The 22,036-nt window shown below is 39.4% G+C and overlaps 1 protein-coding gene across 6 annotated transcripts in view; it reads right to left on the reverse strand.

Moving 5' to 3' along the window:
- Immp2l (inner mitochondrial membrane peptidase subunit 2) overlaps nucleotides 1-22,036 on the reverse strand; it is a 930,480-nt gene that overhangs the window by 658,226 nt on the left and 250,218 nt on the right. The window contains exons 5-6 of one of the 6 annotated variants that reach the window (XM_074065040.1): nucleotides 13,640-13,823; nucleotides 8,550-13,342 (exon numbers count right to left, since the gene is read on the reverse strand). The exons of the other annotated variants lie outside the window; for them this stretch is intronic. Of the exons in view, the coding sequence (XP_073921141.1) occupies nucleotides 13,307-13,342; nucleotides 13,640-13,823 (220 nt within the window). The 3' untranslated portion in view covers nucleotides 8,550-13,306. Of the gene's footprint in view, nucleotides 1-8,549; nucleotides 13,343-13,639; nucleotides 13,824-22,036 lie in introns of those variants that run through there. 6 annotated transcript variants of the gene reach the window in all.

Below are 22,036 nucleotides of genomic sequence, written 5' to 3' on the forward strand. Positions count from 1 at the left end.
ATGTCTCCCTCTTCTTGTAATTTAGCATATAAAAGGAGACTGGGGGAGGAGGGGGGCGCTGCTGTTGCTCTGGTTTTTTTGTTTGTTTACTTCCTGATACTAATTTCTGAGTCTGGCCCTTTCAATATTTATTATTTTTAAATTCCTTGTCACCTCATCTGTCTTCCCTCAAAAAGGACAACAAGAGAGATTTTTGTGCTGATGGAATTGTTTTCTTTCTCAACTGTTTCAATGTCAATGTCTTGGTTGTGATTCTGTATTACAGATTTGCAAGATGTTACTACTGGGAGAATTTGGGTAGACAGTACATAGGATTCCAGCCTGGAAAGTATAAGACTGAGTGACAAGGACCACCATTTTGTCTTTTCTCACATTTCCTACATGGGGAGTAGAAAATGTTTCTCCCCTTTTTCTTCTCATTTCTCCTCACTTTTATCCTGTTATAATAAATTCCTTTCCTAGTAAACTTTACTATTACTACAGTTTCACATCTTGCCTGAATTCTTCTCTGTGAGATACAAGAACTGAGTCTACACCAGTACTAAACTTTCCCATAACAAAGATGTCTAATGCATTCTCAATTGGATCGTTTTCAGTTAAGGAAGAGACACAGGTCCTCTGGGATCAGGTTATAGACCTGTGCTGTATGTCAGGTGCCAGTGGCTCACACTTGTAATCCAACCTACTCCAGAAGCAGAGATCAGGAGGATCATGGTTTGAAGCCAGCCCAGGCAAGTAGTCTACAGGACCCAATCTCAGGAAAAAAACCCTTCACAAAAAAGGGCTGGTGGAGTGGCTCAAGGTGAGTTCAAACCCCAGGACCACACAAGAAGAAGAAGAAAAAGAAGAAAACCACTGGGATTTGTTTGCAGCTTTGCAGAAATCCTTAATCCTATCTGTACAGCAGAATCACCTGAAAGACTTTAAGGAAGTACAAGATATATAGATCCTAGAAGTTAAATAAGAATTACTAGGGCTGGAGGCCACACATTTTAAAATGAGCAGCCAGAGTAATGAGTTTTTCATTAAATTTTTTAAATTTTGAGATGATAGTTATCCCATGCAACTGTAAGAAATACAGACAGAATCTTATGTACTGCCTTTGTTTCTATAACTAGGGGTATCTAGCCTACAGGACCACCTATATTCCCCCAGTTCAGAAAGTATAAAAAAAAAAAAAAACCAGTTAAGAACCACCATTTTCAGTTTTTACTCCCATTTCTTGCTTGGGAAGCATAAGATGTTTCTTTTCTTTTGTCATATTTCTCCTTGCTTTATCCTGCTACACTAAAATGAAGGCTTGCTCAAACTTTCACCTTGTGAGACTCTCCTTTTTATACAGACCCCAAAAGAGTTTTTGCCTGAACAGAGTAAAATACCCTAATGGCTACTCATAACAGTAAGTTCTACAGGAAAAGAGAAAATCATAAAAGTTTATCTCCTACACTAATGGAAAGGTTACTGCATCAGAAAGAAAATGAATTTCCATATATTATTAACTTCATACACTAAAATGAATTGAGGAAACTAATTATTCAGAAACAAAGAATGGCCTTTGGGAAATACTGCTGCTAAAAAGGATTTAATGGTCAAAGCTTGTCCAGATTATTATCATGAACTAAATAATGAGAGGATAAAGATATTGTTAACAGAAGAGAAGCTCTCCTGAAACAGTAACCTTGCCATTTCTGTCATAGGACAGAAAATCAAAGTCCAACTAAAATATGCAGCTAAAGCTTTTATAGAAAATAAATGTCATAGTATTTATGGAGACAGCTTTTTCCAAAACAAAAAAACATTGATGGTGATAGAGTGGGGAAAGAGAACAATGGCAAATATTGTGCCCCAAATGGAAATTAAGTTAACATCCTGTAGAAATACCATGTGGAAGTGTGTGTATCACAATATATAAATATAAATAAATTAGTAAAAATATGCATATATACTATACACACAAAACACACATAAACATATACCTATAAATCCTGGAAAAGGTAGAATATTTGGCCATGAATGTTCATAATCAAGATGATTTACATGTTAATTTTAAAAGTATATTTAGAAGGGAAATATGACTAAGAAAGTTTAAATATCATCTTTTCTATTTATCCCCCTTTCCCAAAAAATGCTCTTAAAGAATGATCTACAAGGCATCTATCAAAAGAAAGCCCAAGAAATAACAATTTGAAAGTATGATTATTGAAAAGAGCATTTTCTGTAGTAGAAGGTAACTCCTGATGTGATATTTTAGTTGACAAAAGAAAGAAGAAAATTCCTTGACAAGTATAAGAATATAGGGGGAATTCTCCTTTATATGGCAGGGGGAAGTGTTATTTTCTTTTGATTTACTATGAAAAGGGTCTCCAGAAGGTTGCAAGGGTAGGAAGAGTGGGAAGCTGGGTAACAAAAAGAATCAGAGAGTGTAAATGGAGCAGGGCCGGATTATTGGAAAAAGAATGGCATTTTGGCAGGAACTTAGAATGCTGCAATGGCAAATTAATAAACTGTCATCTGATTATGAAACCATAATCACATGGTTTTAAGCCCCAGTCCCAACTCCAGGTGTTCTGCATGTCAGGTCCAGTCACTCACCCCTGTACACCAAAGAAAAGAGTAGAGTAATAGTGAACAGCAGAGAAAGATTTATTGCAAGGCAGCAAGAAGCAAAGTAAGCACTTCAGCCATCTTCAGGATATAGACATGAGCTTTAGGTTTAAATAGAAAACTAACTTGGGGCCCGAGGGGAAAATGTATGCATAGTTAAATAGTCCGAAGTCACAGATGTGGCCTGGTTGGTCATTAGCTCAGTCCTGGTTTGAGGAGGGATTCCAAAGAAGTTGTTACATCTATCATTTGACAGGAGCAATCTGGTCAGGATAAGCAAGTCATTATTGGCTGGTGGGTAGTCTGTCCTGAGGAGGCTCTGCTTTTCCCTTCCTTGGGGGCTGTTTTCTCCATCCCTTGTAAAGATCAATCAGTCCTGTCCTTCCTGACTACTCCAAGGGGGGTATAAGGTGAGTGACTGAGAGCACAAACATACAAAAAGAGAGACAGGGATGCCAAACTTTTCTCCTGCTTTTAGCTAATTCTTAGACCCAAGAAAGGAGTCAGTGCTTTTCAGTAAAAGTAGTTTAAGTACTGGTTATAATTAAATAAATATATAGTCAGTAATATAATCTATATTTATGGTGTGCTTGGTTACACCTAGAAAGATAGATAAACTTGAAGATATGGAAGAATCAGCTTTCAGGACCTGCAAAGATAAGAACCAGATTCTAGTACTTTTGCTTGAACCAACAACTCCCATATGAGACTGTCAATGAGACTGGTTTTCTTAGTTCTCAGTGATGCCAGTGGCTGTGTGTATTAGTGTCATATCTCTTTTAGCTCAGAACTGAGCAGCCATAGATCCATCTTGGGTTCTAAAATTGTGAACTCACAATGAAATACAGGGTCTACAAAGATAGAGTGCAAAGATAAGCAATTTATTTAAGCAAAAGGAAGAGAGGCAGAGCTCTCTTCAGGCAAGAAGAGTGCCAGGTGAAAAGGATCCTGATAGATGGTTGCCAGTGAAGTAGCAGGGTCTAGAGGTTTTTAATCTATCTGCTCCCGGATGTTGCCCAGTCTTTATGGTAATTATGCGTGTGGAAGGCAACATGTCCATTAGTTGTACCTGTAATATTCTAATTAGTTGTGCTCTTTTAGCCATTGGGATTTGAAATTTATCCAGTCCAGACCATGGTCTTAGTGGTTCTCATTTAAGTCCTTTTAAGGCAGTCTAGAAGTAGGGGAGTTTGAGACTCAAATGAAGGTTGCCAAGGGACAGCCCAGACCACTCTCACCTGGCTGGGAACTGCCCATGCCCTTCCCCACTCATTGATTATTGGATGGTTTGTCTCTTCCCACAGATTAGCTAAGTTTAAAAAGTACCAGCCTCCAGATTCCACCTAGGCTCTACCATGCTCCTTTGTATTTCCCTTTCTGAACACCTACATATCCTGTTCCCATGGGACACAAAGAATTTGGAAGTCTTCTGATCACAGACTACACCAGTGCTGTTAACACTTTCAGTTTTCCTTTTCCAGTCCATCAGGGCTTTAGGGAATCACTAGGTAAGTGGGTTGCTTCTCTCTGTGGTAAAGATGTTTTGCAAAGTAAGTAAGCTGGAATTGTGTCAAAGTCCACATATTTTTGGCAGCTTAGGTCACAAAGGAATTTTCCAGGTGCCTCTTTGTCCTGCTATACTGATTCGTCATCACTATCTTTGACAAGATCTCTATGCTGTTCTGTCTACAATGTTTTATGCAACAAGTGGTAGAGTATTAAGTGATGTAGCTTCTGAGAAAAAGTAGTGGAAGAAGGAGTAGGGCAGGTAAGAGAATGCTAGATACCTTCCTGAAACTATCAAATATTTCAATCATATGTATATACTAGAAATGTAAAGATGTCCCAAATGCACAGAGAAAATTATGATATCACTATTTAAATGAAAATACCTTTTAACTTTTTATTCTATATTTCTAAATTAATAACTGAAAACATTTTAAAATCAATATATCTTTAGAAAAATAAAACTACTTTGAACGATATGATAATGCCATGGATACATGTTATTATAAACTTGTGCAAACTCATAGAATGTACTGCACCAAGATTGAACCTTAGCATAAACTATAGACTTTGAGTGATAGTGATGCTAGCACTGATTTATCAGTTGTAACAAATGTGGCACTCTGGTAGGGATGTTAATATTGGGGAAGTTATGCATGTGTAGGGCAAATCTCTGCATCTTCAGGTTATTTTTGTTATGAACCTAAAACTGTTATAAAATTACATTTAAAAACTATACACAGTTCTGCCCTTATTTATATGGTTCTCTACACCAATAAATTATCTACATCAAGAAATATTTAAATACCTTTCATTTTAAGATACGAACTCATATTGATGTTCACAGAGATGTGTGTGTTTACATTAGTGTATTTAATATAGAAAGGGGTTACTAGTTGGCATGCATTAATGTTGGTTCCCCTAACAAAAATAATGGAATATAACCAGTCTTTAGGGACCACTTCAATTGGGTGATATTTTAGCTTTTACCTGTTGGGATGAATCAGAGAAAATAAAGAAATTAACAGAATTAAGACCTTGCTATCCTCAGCAAAATAGGAAAGAAAAGAATTTATTATATTTGATCTCTCATTATTAAAAGAGCATCTCTATGTGAGAAAGAAGTCTTTTCTATCAAAGTGTGTGTTGCCATTTTAATTACTTGCATTCTCTATAGTTGCGGGTTCTTCTTTTGATTCTTGCTAAGCCCCTTGCCTGCCACGCTGTGTATCTTAACCCCTCCCCCAAGTTTGTATAGAATTTCAGCCAATCAAGAATTGTGAACTTTTGATCCACACCAATCCAGACCAAGAGTCAAGGTCAATCATGTCAGGAATATAAGGAGGGACAGACTGCCTGCCCCTTTGTGCATGCTGTGCCCGTGTACCTGTGCACCCTTCTGCAGAAGTAAATTTTGCCTTGCAGACACAATTCTGTTTCTGTGTCTTCATTGTGACCTTGGTGGTCTTCGGGGGTCTTATTTCTAACAATTTTGGGGCTCATCCACTATAATTCCATCCAGAAGAAGTGTCTGGAAGCCCCTTCCCCCAGATACATGTCCTTCCACCTCGTTGCAGTGGCCTAGGAGTACTGGCGACTTGTAATCTTGGACTGAAAATCTATTCTGGGCCTAAATTATCTTGGCAACACAGGGTAAAAAGGCCTTAGTAAGCACTGCAGCAACAAAGAAATTCCACATACAGCTGAAGGACAGTCCATGTGAACCGAGTCGGGGCCTTATACGAACCTGCTATTGCCAAGTAACACAACCAACTGGATATCGTCCCATGAGGCAATCAGTCAGAGACAAATGAAGCATGTTGGGTAGTGCACAGGGCACCTCCAGGAAAGAAGGAGGTTGAGTTATCTACTGGGCATTCTCACCAGTCAGGTAGACCAGGATGGGGAAACACCGCAAGTAAAAAGAGCTCTAAGGAAGGTGACACTAATCTAAATGGCATATGGCTGAGGTTTGCTGCTGCTTCTATCCTGGTTTATTTTTCACGAATTCTAAGTCTCTAAATCTATCTAAACTCTCTAGTAATGGTTAACCAACTTAAGTCTTACTTTCAAGATAGGACACTTTCCCCATCAGGGAAAACACATCGGGGCCAGGAGCGGGAGCAGGTCATGTGCAACCATATGCTGGCCTATTTGCTCTCCTGGCCAAGACACCATGTGGTCAGGATTATGGACCCATGCCCTTGGCCACATGTGTACACAGGCTGAAGGGACCAGAGAGGGAATTTCAATTTCCTAAGCTTTTCTTTATCTCCTACAAATGCCCATGTGTTTAAAATTGGGACCTTAGTAATCCAGGTTGTTACATTAGCTAAAAGGCAACAAGAGAGCCCCCTTCTTGAGTTCTGTTATGGATTCAATAAGACATTTGAAGGCTTTTTTTTTTTTTTAAATGATAAGAAAGGGGCTCCTTCCCTGAAATTAACACTTGACAGGCTAATTCATTCTACCTTTTCCATGCTTAATATAATAGCCAGGTATCACCAGTTTCACTGGAGATGTAATGCCTTTTTCTTTGCCTGACATGAAATTCTGATTTAAAAATAAAAAATAAAAAAACTAAACTAATTTTTGGTGTAAATTAAGAGGCTGGATTCATGCATCCTATATCCCTTTTTCAGAAAAAAATACAGGATGCCAGCTTTCCACCCAAAACTAGGCTCCCTAAATTTTCTTTAAAAGGTTCAACTAATAACAAAGTTGTGTTGCAGCACAAGGTAAAGTACTATTAGAGGTTATTTAAAAAGCACCCTCTAAGGGTAAATCTGAAGTCTTAAAAGAGGCCATTTTAAATTAAGATCCTGCTCTTTGATCCTAGTCATGTGTCTCAATTTGCCTAGTGAGGGGACCCCTAGAGGATGGGAAGTCCAGGGACCAGCAATGAGGACTGGGAAAGTACAATGATTAAAAGGACATCTCCATAAAAATCATTGCAGGTTTCATTAATTGTGCTTGTTAAGATGCAAGAAGACATCCATCCTTAAGTGTATAGATTAATTTTTCCAAATATAGGGAACAGATGCAGATATGCATGGCTCCATTTCTGTCTTTTCTTCCTTCTGTCTTTCTTCAGGCATGAATTGAGACAGCATAGGAGAAAATACAGTCCTGACAATTCTCCCTCAGGATTTTATGAATGTTGCTTACTACATTAAGTGTACTACTAAATGGGCAATATTATTAAAAGACAGGATTAAAAGAATAAAAATACAAGGCCAAATCTAACATTAAGATGCCTCAGAACTGGGCGTTATAAGAATCCAACTGCAATTTGGGTATTTTGAGCCACTTATGTTACTTATAAGCTGACTGAGTTTCTGCAGTTTGTCTAACAGGAAAATTTGGAATCTATTTTGGTCCTTAGCAGGGAAGGGATGGTACATAGTAAAACAGGAGATTTAAAGAGATCTATTGTGATATGCATAAAAATTAAAGGCTCTGAGCTTATCTTGTTGCTACCCTAAGGAAAATTCTAACTTACACATGGTTTAAAAGGTTTTTCTACGAGTTTCACTCTAGTTGTTTTTATGTGTCTTTGTGTGTGTGTCTATTAGTCTCGCATTTATGATTGTTCTGGAGTTCCCGGTCATCTATACACATGTAAATTGACATTTATAGCATAGCCGAATTTAAAATTTTTTTTGCATATGTGTGTGTTTAAACAACTTTAAAATGGTTCTTATTTTAGAGTAAATATAAAGAAATTGCTGATTCTGTTCTCTCTCACACCTCTTCTGCTACTACTTTTTACAAAAACCAGGTTTTCAAGGTTTGATTTCTACCAGGTATAACTAAAATACAAGCATTATTTAATGGGCAGTGATCTTGATCTGTTTCATCCTGTCTTACATTTAACTTTTTCATAATTGGATGTGTCTTTAAGTTACTTGTATAAATAGTTTAAAACTGCCTTTTTTCATGGATCTATACAGTAAAAATAAGGCTAATTAAAAGGACAATTATATTTAAATTTAAAACTCTTATAAAAGTTATTTTTAAATACAAGTTACAAAGTCAACAAGTAGAAAGAATATAAAAAGTATTGAGTTATTTGTTTGAGAAAAAGTTAAAGGGAGAAAGAGTGCTTTTGGATGACAGAATATGGTAAAGAAAGGTTTGTCCTAAAGATTGCTCCAAATAAAGAGGGATAAGGACAAACCATCAAAAGGTTCACCATGTCATATAAAGGCCTTGAGTAAGTCTTAAAAGTATATGATAGATGGAATGTATAAAAGTTTGGGTAATTAAGTTGACTGTAATTTAAGAGTTATCTAAGGAATTTCCTACAGTCAAAATATTGCTTGTGGAACTCCTCAGGGTTTTGACTCTTTTTTTATTATATTCATATGTGCATACAATGTTTGGGTCATTTCTCCCCCCTTCCCCTGCCCCCTTCCTTACCCCCCCCAACCCCTCGCTACCTCTTTAGGAAACTGACTCCTCAATAAATGTCTCTTCAGTGATTTTAATACATTTATCATGCTAAAAATGTGTGGGCTGTATGCATAATTTTCATTTTAATGCTATACAAAAATTTACGAGGGTTAAAGTTATAAATGTTTAAAGTAATCAATGCTTGGTCAAAAAAAACCAAAACTATTTCTATCTGGGGGCACTAACACTGTCTCCTTAAGCTTGTAAGAGGTCTACAAGCTTTGCTAAATCGTACTCTAAAGGTAAAAATTTAAATTAACAGCCCTAGTAAGGAAAAAGCAATGCAGCCTATTGCTTCCTATGGGAAAGCAAATGTAATTTCTTTTAGGGTAAAAGACTCTAAAAGCTATGGAGGCATTCCTCTTCATCCTAAAGGCCTATAAGTTTATTCCAACTGTAATGTAATGAAAAGTATTTGAAAATACTTAAAAACATGCTTACAGTAAAGGTAAAAGTTTTATTATATTTGATCATGAGGCTAGTACTGTAACTTTTTGGAATATAACCTTTGCTTATGGATCAGTTTCTCTGAAATTATGAGCTCAGTTCCTCTTAGGCAACAGGGAATGCTGGCACAGACTCTACTGCTCGAATTTCCAGTGCATCCACACTGGGTGATACATCCTGATCCATACTTGGAGTAGAGAGAAACTCAAGCCATCTGGGAGGTGTTACTCACTACTGAAACTGCAGCATGTACCGCTGAGAAGGGATGGATCCACTACACCTGAATAAAATCAGTTCCTAAGGAAAAACAATAGACTGTGTCTTCAGCGCCTGGCAACACCAAAGTAACTTTAAAAAGACTATATTGGAACTATTTTCCCATTTTCACTTGGGAAACTTTGTATTTACCATTGATGTCACCGAAACTTGTTTTCCTTTGACTGTTAAGTTTGATGCATGCCTTGTACTCCTCTGTGGTGAGCCCCAGGGACAAGGTCAACTCCAGGCTAAGATGATATATATGTGCTCATACCCAGGCCCCAGCGAGGACTATCATGGTGATTTTCATAAAAACTTAGATGGGCCATGTGGGGCTGGTCAGATGTGGGGTGGGATGCACAGTATAAGGGTTGGACCTTATCAGACAATGGGAAGAAAAAGTGGAAACAATTACAAAGAAAGATCCAAATTAGTAGAGCTCTTTCTCCCCAATTGCCAACTCTACCAATGTAACCCCCTTTTGTTGGTCATAGATGACCCACATATCATGACCATAGAACCTTCCAACTTGAGGCAGACTCTGCTAAAATAAAATATATAATAATATTCTTCCCAACAAAAATGACAGCCTGGGGCAATGAGTCTTGTACAACTTTGTCACTACTGTTTCCCATGGTCAAAGATTCTGGGGGGCAAAAGCCACCCAAGTTGATTAGACCCCCACCCTAAAACTTTACACTTCATGCCTCTCAGGGTGGGAGGAGGAATTAAAGCTCCTGGGAAACAGATCCAGGTGCAGTGAAGGCTGATCCTTTGCAAAGTTAAGCAGTCAGTCCACTCTGACTGTTGCCCAAGCAAACAACTGACAGTATTACTGTGTACCTTTACTTGAGACTCTTCTGTTCAAATGGAGTGGGACTTGTGCTTTAGTCCAACTGGCTATCCTTTTCACCCTGGCATTCCAAAAACCCAAATCTTCCCTAACCATGTCTACATAGATGCCACTGGGGTCCCACGGGGAGTCTCTGATAAATTCAAAACAAAAAAATCAAATAGCAGCAAGATTTGAATCAGCATTATGCTGGTGGTCCACTAGTAATAAGAATGTGGATTGGATTAACAATATCTATTATAACCAACAGAGATTTTTCAATTATAATAGGGATATAGGAAAGGGAACTGCAAAACAACTAGGCCCTACCAGTAACATGGCATGACAAAACCATATGGCTCTAAACATGATTCTGATAGAAGGGGGTGCTGGTATGTGTACTGACTGGGGACAAATGTTGCACATTCATCCCCGACAACACAGCTCTGATGGAACCATAACCAAGGCTCTCCAAGGCCTAACAGCCCTTCAACAACTGGCTAAGAACTCAGGGATAAATGACCCCCTTATTAACTGGCTAGAATAATGGTTTGGAAAATGTAAAGGAGTGATGGCCTCAACTTGAACATCCCTCATGATGTATTTGGGGCCATGACCTTAACTGGTTGCTTTATTATTCCCTGTGTATAAGGATTGGTTTTTTGGCTCATAGCAACTGCTCTAACTAAACAAAAGCCTGTGTGACACCAGCTGTTGTTAAGCACAGCTGAAACAGAAAGTCAGTTAATGTTAAATGAGTTTGAAGAAAAGAATATAAATTAAAGAGGGGGAAATTGTGAGAAAGCAGTCTTTTCTATCAAAGTGTGTGTCACCAATTTAATTACCTGCAATATCTATAGTTCCAGATTCTTCTTCCAGAATCTTGCTAAGCCCCTTTGCCCACAAAAACTGCCTGCCATGCTGTGTACCTTAACCCCTTCCCCAAGTTAATACAGAATTTCAGCCAATCGAGAAGATTATGAACTTTTGATCAGGACCAATCCAGGTCAAGAGCCAGGGTTAGTCATGTCAGGAATATAAGGAGGGACAGACTTCCTACTCTTTTGTGCATGTGTGCACATACTTGTGCACCCTTCTGCAGAAGTAAATTTTGCCTTGCCAAGACAATTCTCTGTATCTGTGTCATCAAATGTGACCCTGGTAGTCTTCAGTGATCTTATTTTTAACATCTGTGTTTAAAGAACTTGTGAACTATAAGAAATATTTTCTAAATACATTTTTAATTCTTAGTTTAACATTTCAGTCCACTTTACATATGAAAAAGATGGAAAACACAAAGGGAAAAGAAATAAACATGTACTAATTATATTAACTTTTGTTACAAAGTTAGTACTTTATTTTTTAATTCATAAACTATTTTATTGATTAATTTCACAACTTAAGGATATCTTTTTTTGTTGTTGCTTCTTTTTTGGCAGTTCTAGGGTTTTGAACTCAGAGCCTCATACTTGCTAGGAAGGCACTCTACCACTTGAGCCATGCCCCTGGCACTTGTTTGACTTAAGTCATTTTTTGGACAAGGTCTTGAGTTTTTACCAGAGGCCAGCACTGACTACAATCCTTCTACCTATGCCCACCACATAGCTAAGATTACAAATGTCTGTGCCACCATGCCCAGCTTGTAGTCTGAGATGGGGGTCTTACTAACTTTTTTGCACAGGCTGGTTTCAAACCATGATCCTACTGATCCCTGCTTCCCATGTAGCTGGGATTACAGGTGTGTACTATCATGCCTGGTCAGAATTTTAATTTTTTAAACATTTGCTTTGAAATAGTACTTGAAGTAAGAAACTAAAAAGTGTTCCTTAATTGATACCTCTTATTTTGTTATTCCTATTGCAATAGCATTTACCATTAGTATCAAGTCACTGAGTCTGAATTTTTGGGTTCCATTCCTTGTAGGCTCATTTAGAGATTTTAGTCCTAAACTTCACACAAACATGTGAAGGACAGACCACAGGAGGTCAAGGAGACATTTCTCCTCCCTAGGAAACTCCTGTTTATATCTGAAAGGCATCTCTACCCTCAGGCAATGCAAAAATAGGCTATAAAGCCCACTCCCCACCCTGGCCCACGGGATTACCAGTTTTTGGGTCCCCCTGCATTCCCCAATATGCAGTCTTTCTCTTCTCTTTTCTCCAATTAAATTCTCTACAAATAAAATCTTTCCAACCTCTGCCATTAGAGTCTGTCTGTGCTTTCATTCTCAGAGCAGGTTCAAGAACCCTGAGCATCTGAAATTCCTGCACCTGTCATCCGTGCATAATATTTGGTGATGCACAAAGGGACCAGCTATCACCTGAGGTTGGTATAGGTTGTGCCAAACTGGGAAAGGCTGCCTAGGAATGTGACCATGAGCTTCCGGCACTCCGGTGGAGTCTATTTTCCAGGACAGACCCCCCACCATGGCCTAGCTACAGTGGAACTCTCAGGTCGACCTTTTCTCTCTCTCTCTCTCTGTCTTGTTAAGGAGGGTCCTTGGGAAACTGAGGAAAAGTTCCAAGCACACTGCAGCTGTACGACAGGCAATCTGAGGAAACTCGGACACCAGGTGGAGGATTATACCACACTGCCAATGCTATGTGGGCAGAACCCAACTTCAGTGCACTGAGGCTTTTTCTTTTTTCCTCTCCTTAAACGCTAACCCTCTCTTTCAAGATCTGACCAGCTTAAGGGGAGGTCCAAAACAGCCGGTGGAAAGGAAAGTTTGTCTTCAAGCCACAAAAGGTGTTCTGGTTGGGGCACTCCTCGGTGTCACCCAAAGGGTGGATATGTAACTTTCTGACACGCCCTAAGGCTCCAAAGGCAGCTAATTCTCGGACCCCTCCAGTCATGTCCACAGCAAACAGACAATCAGATCTCTGATGCTTCCTTCATGGTTTCCATGGTCCAAGAGTGGAAGTCACCTCTTGCTTCCAGTGCTCCAGTACTGCCTTTGGGCAGGATTGATCTGGACAGTTAGGGATGATCAACAATCCCTCATGCGTTGACCCTGGAAACTCTCTTTTCCCCCAACCCTCAGCCTCTCCTTCCCCTTTTCCGAGACAGTTCAGGATGAGTGCCCCCTCCCCCTTTTTGCTCTAAATACCAGTGAGCTTCTTTCTTCAGGGAGTTTGGGAAAAATCCGTATAGCCACCAGAAAGTGCTAGTCTCCAATTTAGGTTTAACTATCTTTGTCAAGCATCAGGTTAACTGGTTAAACAGGTTCCACAGCTTGCCCTCAGGGAAAGAAAAAAAAAAAATAAAACAGTTAAAAGGCAAAAACCCCAGGTTTCCATTTTTGCCCCTTACCAGAGCAAAAGCCCCCAGATGCTCTCACTCTCTCTCTTTTCATAAAAAGTATATATGCTGCACAGGATATATAGAGGGACAAAGGTCTACTTCATCAGGAGTCCCCATCCATGCCTCTTCAGGGGTCCTCCTTCTGGCCATGCAAGCCCTCTTGGTTACTTTGATAGAGTGTTTTTTTTTTTTTTAATTATAAGCATTCAGCTAGTAGAGGAGAACTAGACCTACCTGGGTCGCAGGGCAAACAGGCAAGTCAAAATAGATGAGAGATTGATCAAAGATCATCTCAGGGGGATGGGTGCAACTGGGATATCTGTAAATCCTCCATGGCTTTACCCACAAGCAGCAGTGGAAGGAGCAAGGGAGAGCGGGACGCCCTCTCCCACTAGAGTTTCTCCTCATCTGGGGACACCTAGATAAAAGGAGAAACCTCTGTTAAGGTGACCAATTTTCCCTTGTTTACCTTTTTTAGATGGGGAATCAAGTCTCAAGGATCCAGGAAGGATTCCCCCCTTGCCTGCTTATTAAAACATTGGAAAGATCTCAATCCAAAAGTCTTCACCAAAAGTGACTCAAGTTTTACTGCACCCAGGCTTGGCCACAGTATCCTCTGGGAGATGAGGAAAGATGGCCAGAAGGAGGGAGCATTAATTATAATACCATTCCTCAATTAGATATGTTCTGTAAAAAGGCGGGAAAGTAGACCAAAGTTCCATACGTTCAACTGTTCTTTTTCCTAAGAGACCACCCAGAATGGCTAAACAAATGCAGGCTAGATACCCAGACCATGGTAACCCTTTGCAAAAAGCCCCAAAACTCTCTTGAACCAAAAAACCCATCGGATACCCCTCTACCCCTTACCTAGCTACCTCACACACTAGACATCATCTCACAAGACTCTATCCCCTCCAGTTAATTCCTGGAGGGGATAGGGCTCACATTCCTTTTAGAGTGAGTGAACTTAAAGAAATAAAAAAGGATTTAGGAAATTACACAGAAAATCCAGATCAGTACATCCAGGTATTTAGAGAAGACAGCCAAAACTTTGAACTAAGCTGGAAAAATGTAATGCTATTGCTTTCTCAGACCCTCACTTCTCTGGAGAAACAGCAGGTTCTAGATCAGGCAGTCACAGCTGGAGACAATTATCACTTAGATAAAAGTGGCCCTACAGCCCTGGCTTGGTCTGGGCCCTCACCAGAGGAGGAGGGGGAGAAAGAAGAAAGACAAAAGCATTGGATACCTAAAAGGGAACCTCGATTCCCAATTCCAACAGGAGATTAGGCAGTACCTAGGTATGACCCTAAGTGGGACCCTGAAAATGACAAAGATGAGTACAATGGAGTAGTAACCATTTCATCCATTGCATTCTTGAGGGTCTAAGGAGAGCCAAGGTAAAAACCTCTTAATTACTTCCAAGTCATGGCTGTACAGCAAGGCCTCTTAGAAACCCCAGTAGCTTTCCTACAGACACTTAAGGATGCTTTACAAAAGCAAACCAACATTATACCAGAGTCACAGGAAGAGTAAATCATCCTAAAAGATAAATTTCTAACACGGTCAGCACCAGATATCTGTAAAAAGCTTCAGAAATTGGTGGCTGAAGGGAGCAGAGATCTGGACCAATTGGTCTGTGCAGGAACATCTGTATACTATAACAGGGACTTAGAAAGGAAGAACCTGGAAAAGGAGAAGAGAAAGGATAAGCGGCAGGAGGCTCTGATCGCAGCACTCAAAGAGGCTCCCAAAGGGGCAAAGTCCAAACCCAAGGATATGCTTTCAATGTGGACAGGCAGGCCACTTTAGGAGGGAGTGCCCACGGAGAAAGCTACCTCCAGGACCCTGCCCCATTTGTCAGGGAAAACATTGGAAGGCACATTGTCCCCAGTTCTCAGGGGAACCTTGGCCACAGCCTCCCACCAAACCGAGTCTCGAGGCCTCCCATACAGGCTCCTGTGACCACCATAAAAGCAAGGGAGTCCTGGGTTTTACTCACAATTGAAAAGCACAAGTTCAGCCTCCTTATCAATACTGGAGCCAGCATCTCAGCTATTCCTTTCTCTCCTGGACCCAGGTTCCTCCAAGAAAATTACTGTTCGAGGCATATCAGGCCAGCCTCTAGAGTGTTATTTCGCTCAGCCTTTAGCCTGCTCCTGGGGAGATTTCCATTTCTGTCACTCCTTTTTAATTGTCCCAGAAACCCCTACTCCTCTGCTAGGATGAGACCTTCTATCCAAATTGGGGGTACAGCTACTTTTACCCCCAGGAGAGTACTTTTGCTTGCCCCTAATAGAGGAACAAGTAGACCCCACAGTGTGGACGGATGGACACACTGTGGGACGGGCACGAACAGCTGTCCCAGTCCTAACTCATCTCAAGGACTCCTCCTGGTTTCCCCATCAAAAACAATATCCTTTAAAGCCAGAAGTTAAGGAGGGGCTAATTCCCATAATCAAAAACTTAAAGACATAGGGACTGCTAATAGAATGCTGCAGCCCATATAATACTCCTTTTCTCAGTGTCAGGAAGGGACCTAACGAATGGAGGGTAGTCCAGAATCTCAGCCTGACCAACAAAGCAGTAGTGCCTCTCCACCCTGTAGTTCCAAATTACTATACACTTTTAGCCCAAATACCTCCAGGTACTACTTACTACTCTGTCCTGGATTTAAAAGATGCCTTCTTTTGCATTCCCTTACACCCTACAAGTCAACCTATCTTTGCCTTTGAGGACCCCACAAGAAAGTCTGGACAGGTCACTTGGCCTGTCCTCCCCCAGGGATTCAGAGACAGCCCCCACCTCTTTGGGTTAGCTCTAACCAAAGTCTTGGCAGAGTGGCAATATGCATAAGCTACTCTGCTACAATATGTAGATGACCTCCTGCTCTGTGGACCAAATGAGCCTGTCATTTCATGAGCTACTGAGTCCTTACTAAACTTCTTAGCAGATAGAGATTATAAAATCTCTAAAGAAAAAGTCCAAGTGTGTCAGTCTAGGGTTACATATTTAGGTCTTGTCCTGGAGAAAGAAATGAGGTCTCTAGGACAAGATAGAATCCATCCAATCCTGACATTTCTTCTACCTAAAACTCTAAAGCAATTGAGGGCCTTTCTGAGAGTCACAGGATACTGTAGAATTTGGATCCTGGGATATGCAGACCTAGCCAGTCCCTTATATCAAATCCTTAAGGAAGCACAGAAGGATACCCAACCCTTTATTGAGTGGGATGACAAGTCAGAAAATGCATTCCACAGGTCAAAGAAGGCTCTTATAACAGCTCCCACCCTGGTTCTCCCAGTACAAGACAAGTTTCAATTATATGTCTATGAAAAGGGAGGACTGGCCTTAGGAGTGGTGACTCAACTCTGGGGTATCACTCCCTAGCCAGTAGGTTACTTAAGCAAAGAGTTAGATCAGGTAGCCAAGGGATGGCCAGGATGCCTCAGAGCAATGGCCACAGTAAGCCTTCTAGTACTTGAAGCACAGAAACTTATCCTAAACTTCCCCCTAATGGTTTATACCCCACACGACCTAGGTGGAATTTTAAACTCAAAAGGAGAACTTTAGCTATCTGACAGCCATCTACTTAAATACCAGGCCTAACTTCTGGGAGGGACAGAAATAACATTAAGGACCTGTCAGAGCCTAAATCCTGCATCCCTTCTACCAGAGGCAGAGGGAAATCCTGAACACTCCTGTGAGGAGGTACTTATGGAAAATTATGCTGCCCGACCTGACTTAACTGATCAGCCCTTAAAAAACCCAGATCTAGAATTATACACTGACGGCAGTTCCTTTGTCAAGAATGGTGTCAGACATGCAGGAGTTGCAGTTGTGACAGAATGTGGCATCCTCAAATCAGGTCCTCTTCTTCCTAATACAAGTGATCAACTGGCAGAATTAGTGGCCCTAACAGAAGCCCTAAGACTATCAAAAGAACAGAGAGTCAACATCTATACAGATTCTAAGTATGCCTTCCTGATCTTGCATGCTCATGCAGCCATTTGAAAGAAAAGAGAAATACTAACTACAATAGGAACACCTACCCACAGAAATAAAAGGGAGAATACTATAATAGTTTTAGGGATAACTGCATTAACTGCAGCCCTTGCTGGAATCAGTTATGGGGTGATTGCCAATCAAGTAACTGCAAAAAACCTAACCAAAGTGGTAGAGAACACCTTAGACCAGGTAGGCCTTGCTATTAAAGACATGCAAAGGTCTTTGTCATCCCTTGCCTGTATGGTCATGGACCATCACCTGGCCCTAGATTTTCTTTTGGCCAAACAAGGGGCGGGTATGTGCCATTGCCAATACCTCCTGTTACACATATATAAACACTTCAGGCATTGTAGAGGAATGTGCAGATTACATTCTCCAACAGGCTAACTGGCTCCAGGACCAATCTCTTGAAACTCAGGTTTCTACACAGGTATGGGACCAAATAAAATCCTGGCTCCCCTCCAGGACTTGGTTCCTACCCTTTCTGTGGCCTACAGTTGCCATTATTCTCTTGCTTGTGTTTGGACCTTGCATTTTAAACTTACTTGTCAAGTTTGTTTCTTCTTGCCTAGAATCCATCAAACTACAAATGCCTCTGGTGGAGATGAAAATGACCTACTACTGTGGTCCCCTTGACAACCCCTCTCATGGTCAGCCCTGATGCTGCAGGCCCCTTCATCGGCCCCTGTCAGCAGGAAGTAGTTACTGAAAAGACTTCGTTGTCCCTATCCCTAACAGCAGTTAGAATGGTCACTGAGAGGGGAGACTTGAAGGACAGACTGCAGGAGGTCAAGGAGACACTTCTCCTCCCTAGGAAATGCCTGTATGCATCTGAAAGGCATCTCTACCCTCAGGCAATGCAAAAATAGGCTATAAAGCCCACTCCCCACCCTGGGCCACAATATGCAGTCCCCAATATGCAGTCTTTCTCTTCTCTTTTCTCCAACTAAATTCTCTACAAATAGAGTCTTTCCAACCTCTGCTGTTACAGTCTGTCTGTGCTTTCATTTTTAGAGCAGGCTCAAGAACCCAGAGTACCTGAAATTCCTGCGCATGTCATCCATGTATCACATGTTTATTTGTTCCATATTGTAAAATACTACTATCAAAAATTATGATTACCTACTCACAGTAGGTAAGAATATAAAAGGTTCCAGAGTAATATCTCCCAAAATTATGTATGCTATATACAATATATAGCTTAATTTTGTACAAAAACCTTAATGGACCATAATAAGCTATAATCACAATACATTATTTATTGATTAAAAACATAACTTGTCAGTCACAAAATTCCATGATTTTTACTATATTTGTAATTTACACAATCTTTGAAAGGACTGTTTTTCTTACTTAGAACTGAAGCATGATAAACAGATAAGGAGACAGAGAAATTATATTATTTTAATAAATATATAAAGGGCCAGACTCTGACACTGGAACATGGAAGTAAAGGCTGAAAAGCCAGAACAAGTAACACCATTCTATCTCCTTTTAGATTCTAAGTTACAGGAACAGGGAGACAAAGAAGAGTTATCTGCTCCTGCTTTCCTTTGAGCTGTTAACAAGTTGCAAGGATCCTTTGATGGGTGGAGAATAACCATGTCTAACAAAAGGAAGTTCTACAGCACACCTATGGTCTCTGTGATTTGTATGAGCCAGAATGATCCCTCCCTGTTTGAAGAGCCACCTCAACCACCCAGGCCCATTATCTTTGACCACTTGTATTCCCCCAGCTCTCCAATATAAGACTAGGGGATGGGAGCCACCATTTTAAGTCTTTGCTCTAATTTCCTTCATGGAGCACAGGAAATGTTTCTCTTTTTCTACACCTTCCCCCATTACTGTGAAAAGAAGCCACCTTAGGATTGGACCCCCCACACACACCCTTGCAGGCAGCTTACTGACACCCCACCACCCACTGGAAGGACCAAATCTAGCCTCAAGGAAATGACAAGCTACCACCTCACCAGGTGGTCCAGGGCTGAGCAACTTACCTAATTCCACTTATCCCCTCTGGCTTCCCTGAGCAACTTATCTACCTAGTTACCACTCCACTTCAGAAGAATTTTCCAACCAATGGGGTTTCCCTTCCAGACCACTCCCCTATATCTACTTCAAGTCTGTAAGTGGCTTTGGGCTCCAGCTGTCTTGCTGGGGACTCACTCCACAGGGCTTCTTCCTGAATAATAAACCCTGTGCTGGCATTTGAGCTGTTTCTCTGCCTCTTCCATGCCTTTCATTTCTAACACTACCCTTGTCTATACTTTACCCTATTATGCTAAAATAAATCCTTGCTAAGACTTCCACCTTGTGAGTCTCCTTGTTATGAAACACCTTGAAATGCTTTTCAATATTTGTGAATTTCAAGGACCCGTGATTTTGTGTGGAAACTGGGAAGCTCTGGGAGCTCCCATCTGTCCTCCTGTGACAGAATTATTTCTTATATGTTGCCATTGTATTTCTAACTTCATTTAGAAATACCCATATCAGTACATTTACTCACTAATAAAACACTGCTTCATGTTAGGTTTAAATCTAGTAATGAAACAAAAATATAACCATTCTATCAAATAATAAATGGTACATATCAACCAAATCAGGCCTGAATTAAGAGAAACAATAAATGCATACAATAGTAATTGCACATTTGAAGCAACACTGCAAATTTGAGGAAATAGAGATACACACAATCAAATAAGTCAAATAATTATACTGGAGTACTTCAACTCAGTCTCTAAAATTATAACTGTATTCCTGAAACTCCATACCTTATCATTCCAATTGCTATTGCATTTGTGGTCTATAAGATGATTTTATTAAATCAGTCAATAGAAAAGAAAGAGTCCCACACTAAAAAGTAAATGTAATATCTAGACATGGAAGTGTTCTGCTTCACAGACGTATTATAGCTAAAATGTTATTATCTAAAACATTTCATTTCATGAACATATGAAAGCTAAATAAATGTATAAGGCAAATAAATGACAAAAGTCTAAAGGTAAAGTTTTATTTGACAGAAAATTCATAAGAAATGGAAACAGAGTCTTATTGGTGTTATAAGTCTGGGAGTCAAAAGTAGGTAATGGGGATGGGACCAGAGAAAAATAACAACCAAAAAAAAAAGAAGTTAACAAAAATTATTTAAAATTTTCACCTTGATTTTACATGCTTTGAGGTATCATCTGTATCTGTATAAGGAAAACCAAAATTACAAAAATTTCAGCAGAAAAGTATTATAAACTTGATAATACGGAGAGTGAACTACTACAATTTTAAAACATCTGACTTTTCCTGGCCAATCTTACTTTAATGGTAGCATCATACAAAAGAAAGAAAATTACATGAGATAAATGAAAAGAAAAAGGAAAGAAAAGAACCTGTGACACAAACTTAGAAACATAACATTAAAATGAAAAAATTCTCCGGAGAAAAAGATGTATCCAATAATAATTCAACTTGGCCTGGATTCATAAGAACATCCTTCAGTTTTGCAAATTGTCTCCCATTTGCTAAAAACCATTCTTTTATACCAGCTTAAAATAAGCAAAGATTACACAAGTGCCATGTGCCATCCTAAATAAAAAAAGGAAAAAAACAAGTACAATATGGTATTTAAACAGCTGTGTGAGATACTGGTTAAAACAAGAATCATTTTTCAGCTGAGCTTGTTTTGCTTCATTTTTTTAAATAAAAACTTGTGCATCATTAAATTAACAAATGATTTGTAGATTAAAGCACAGAGCCCTACCTGAAAATAATCCATTAAACATGATTATTTTTCAAATGCTTATGAAATTGTCATAATTTTGGGTTGAGATTATAAAGAAAGAGGGAAAAGTGCACATATTATCCATAGCTATAATAGGCAAAATACAATTGTTTTCATTATTTGCTGTTTTATTTAAGTGTTCTGACAAATGTGCAACAAATAATACATTTGTAAATACTCTAGTAAGAAATTTACACCAGGAAATTAGTGAAGATTGTTGCAGAAAGTCAATCTTTTGTAAATAAACAAAACTTTTAAATGTTATGTGGCCTTAGTTGAGCATTCCAAGTAAAAAAGATTCAAAGAGTTGACAAAATGGAAGATGAAAATATGCTCAAAATGATTTTGCTCCTAAAGATCTACAAGGTACCACTGAGTACATTAGAAGAGTTAACTTACTATGTGATATCTCACTCATCAATGTACCTTTACATAGACTCACTCAATTCTTCTTTCCATAATGGTAGAGGTTTTATCTTCTCATAAACTAAACAAAAGATTGTGGTAAAATATGTAGTTAAGCAAATAGGTTCAGTAGAGGATCTATAAGTGAAATTTATGAAACTTTCCCACACCAGACAGGTGAATAAATAGAATCTAAGGGATATGGTCTGTGTGTCTGGTTGGGAAACAGACCATGTGTTTATTTTTAATAACATTTAACTACAATTTTAAATTTCTCCCATTAAGAATGCAAAAAACAAATTACAGTAGTATTACTATCTGTGACCAAAAGAAATCATAGATATTATGAAATATTGCTATATTCATCACTAGCTCCAAAATTATAGTACCTATTAGAACCAATGCTATATCTTACTAACATTATTATATATGCTACTATGTTCATG

This window comes from Castor canadensis, chromosome 2 (genome assembly GCF_047511655.1).
Source record: "Castor canadensis chromosome 2, mCasCan1.hap1v2, whole genome shotgun sequence".
Taxonomy (NCBI): Eukaryota; Metazoa; Chordata; class Mammalia; order Rodentia; family Castoridae; genus Castor; species Castor canadensis.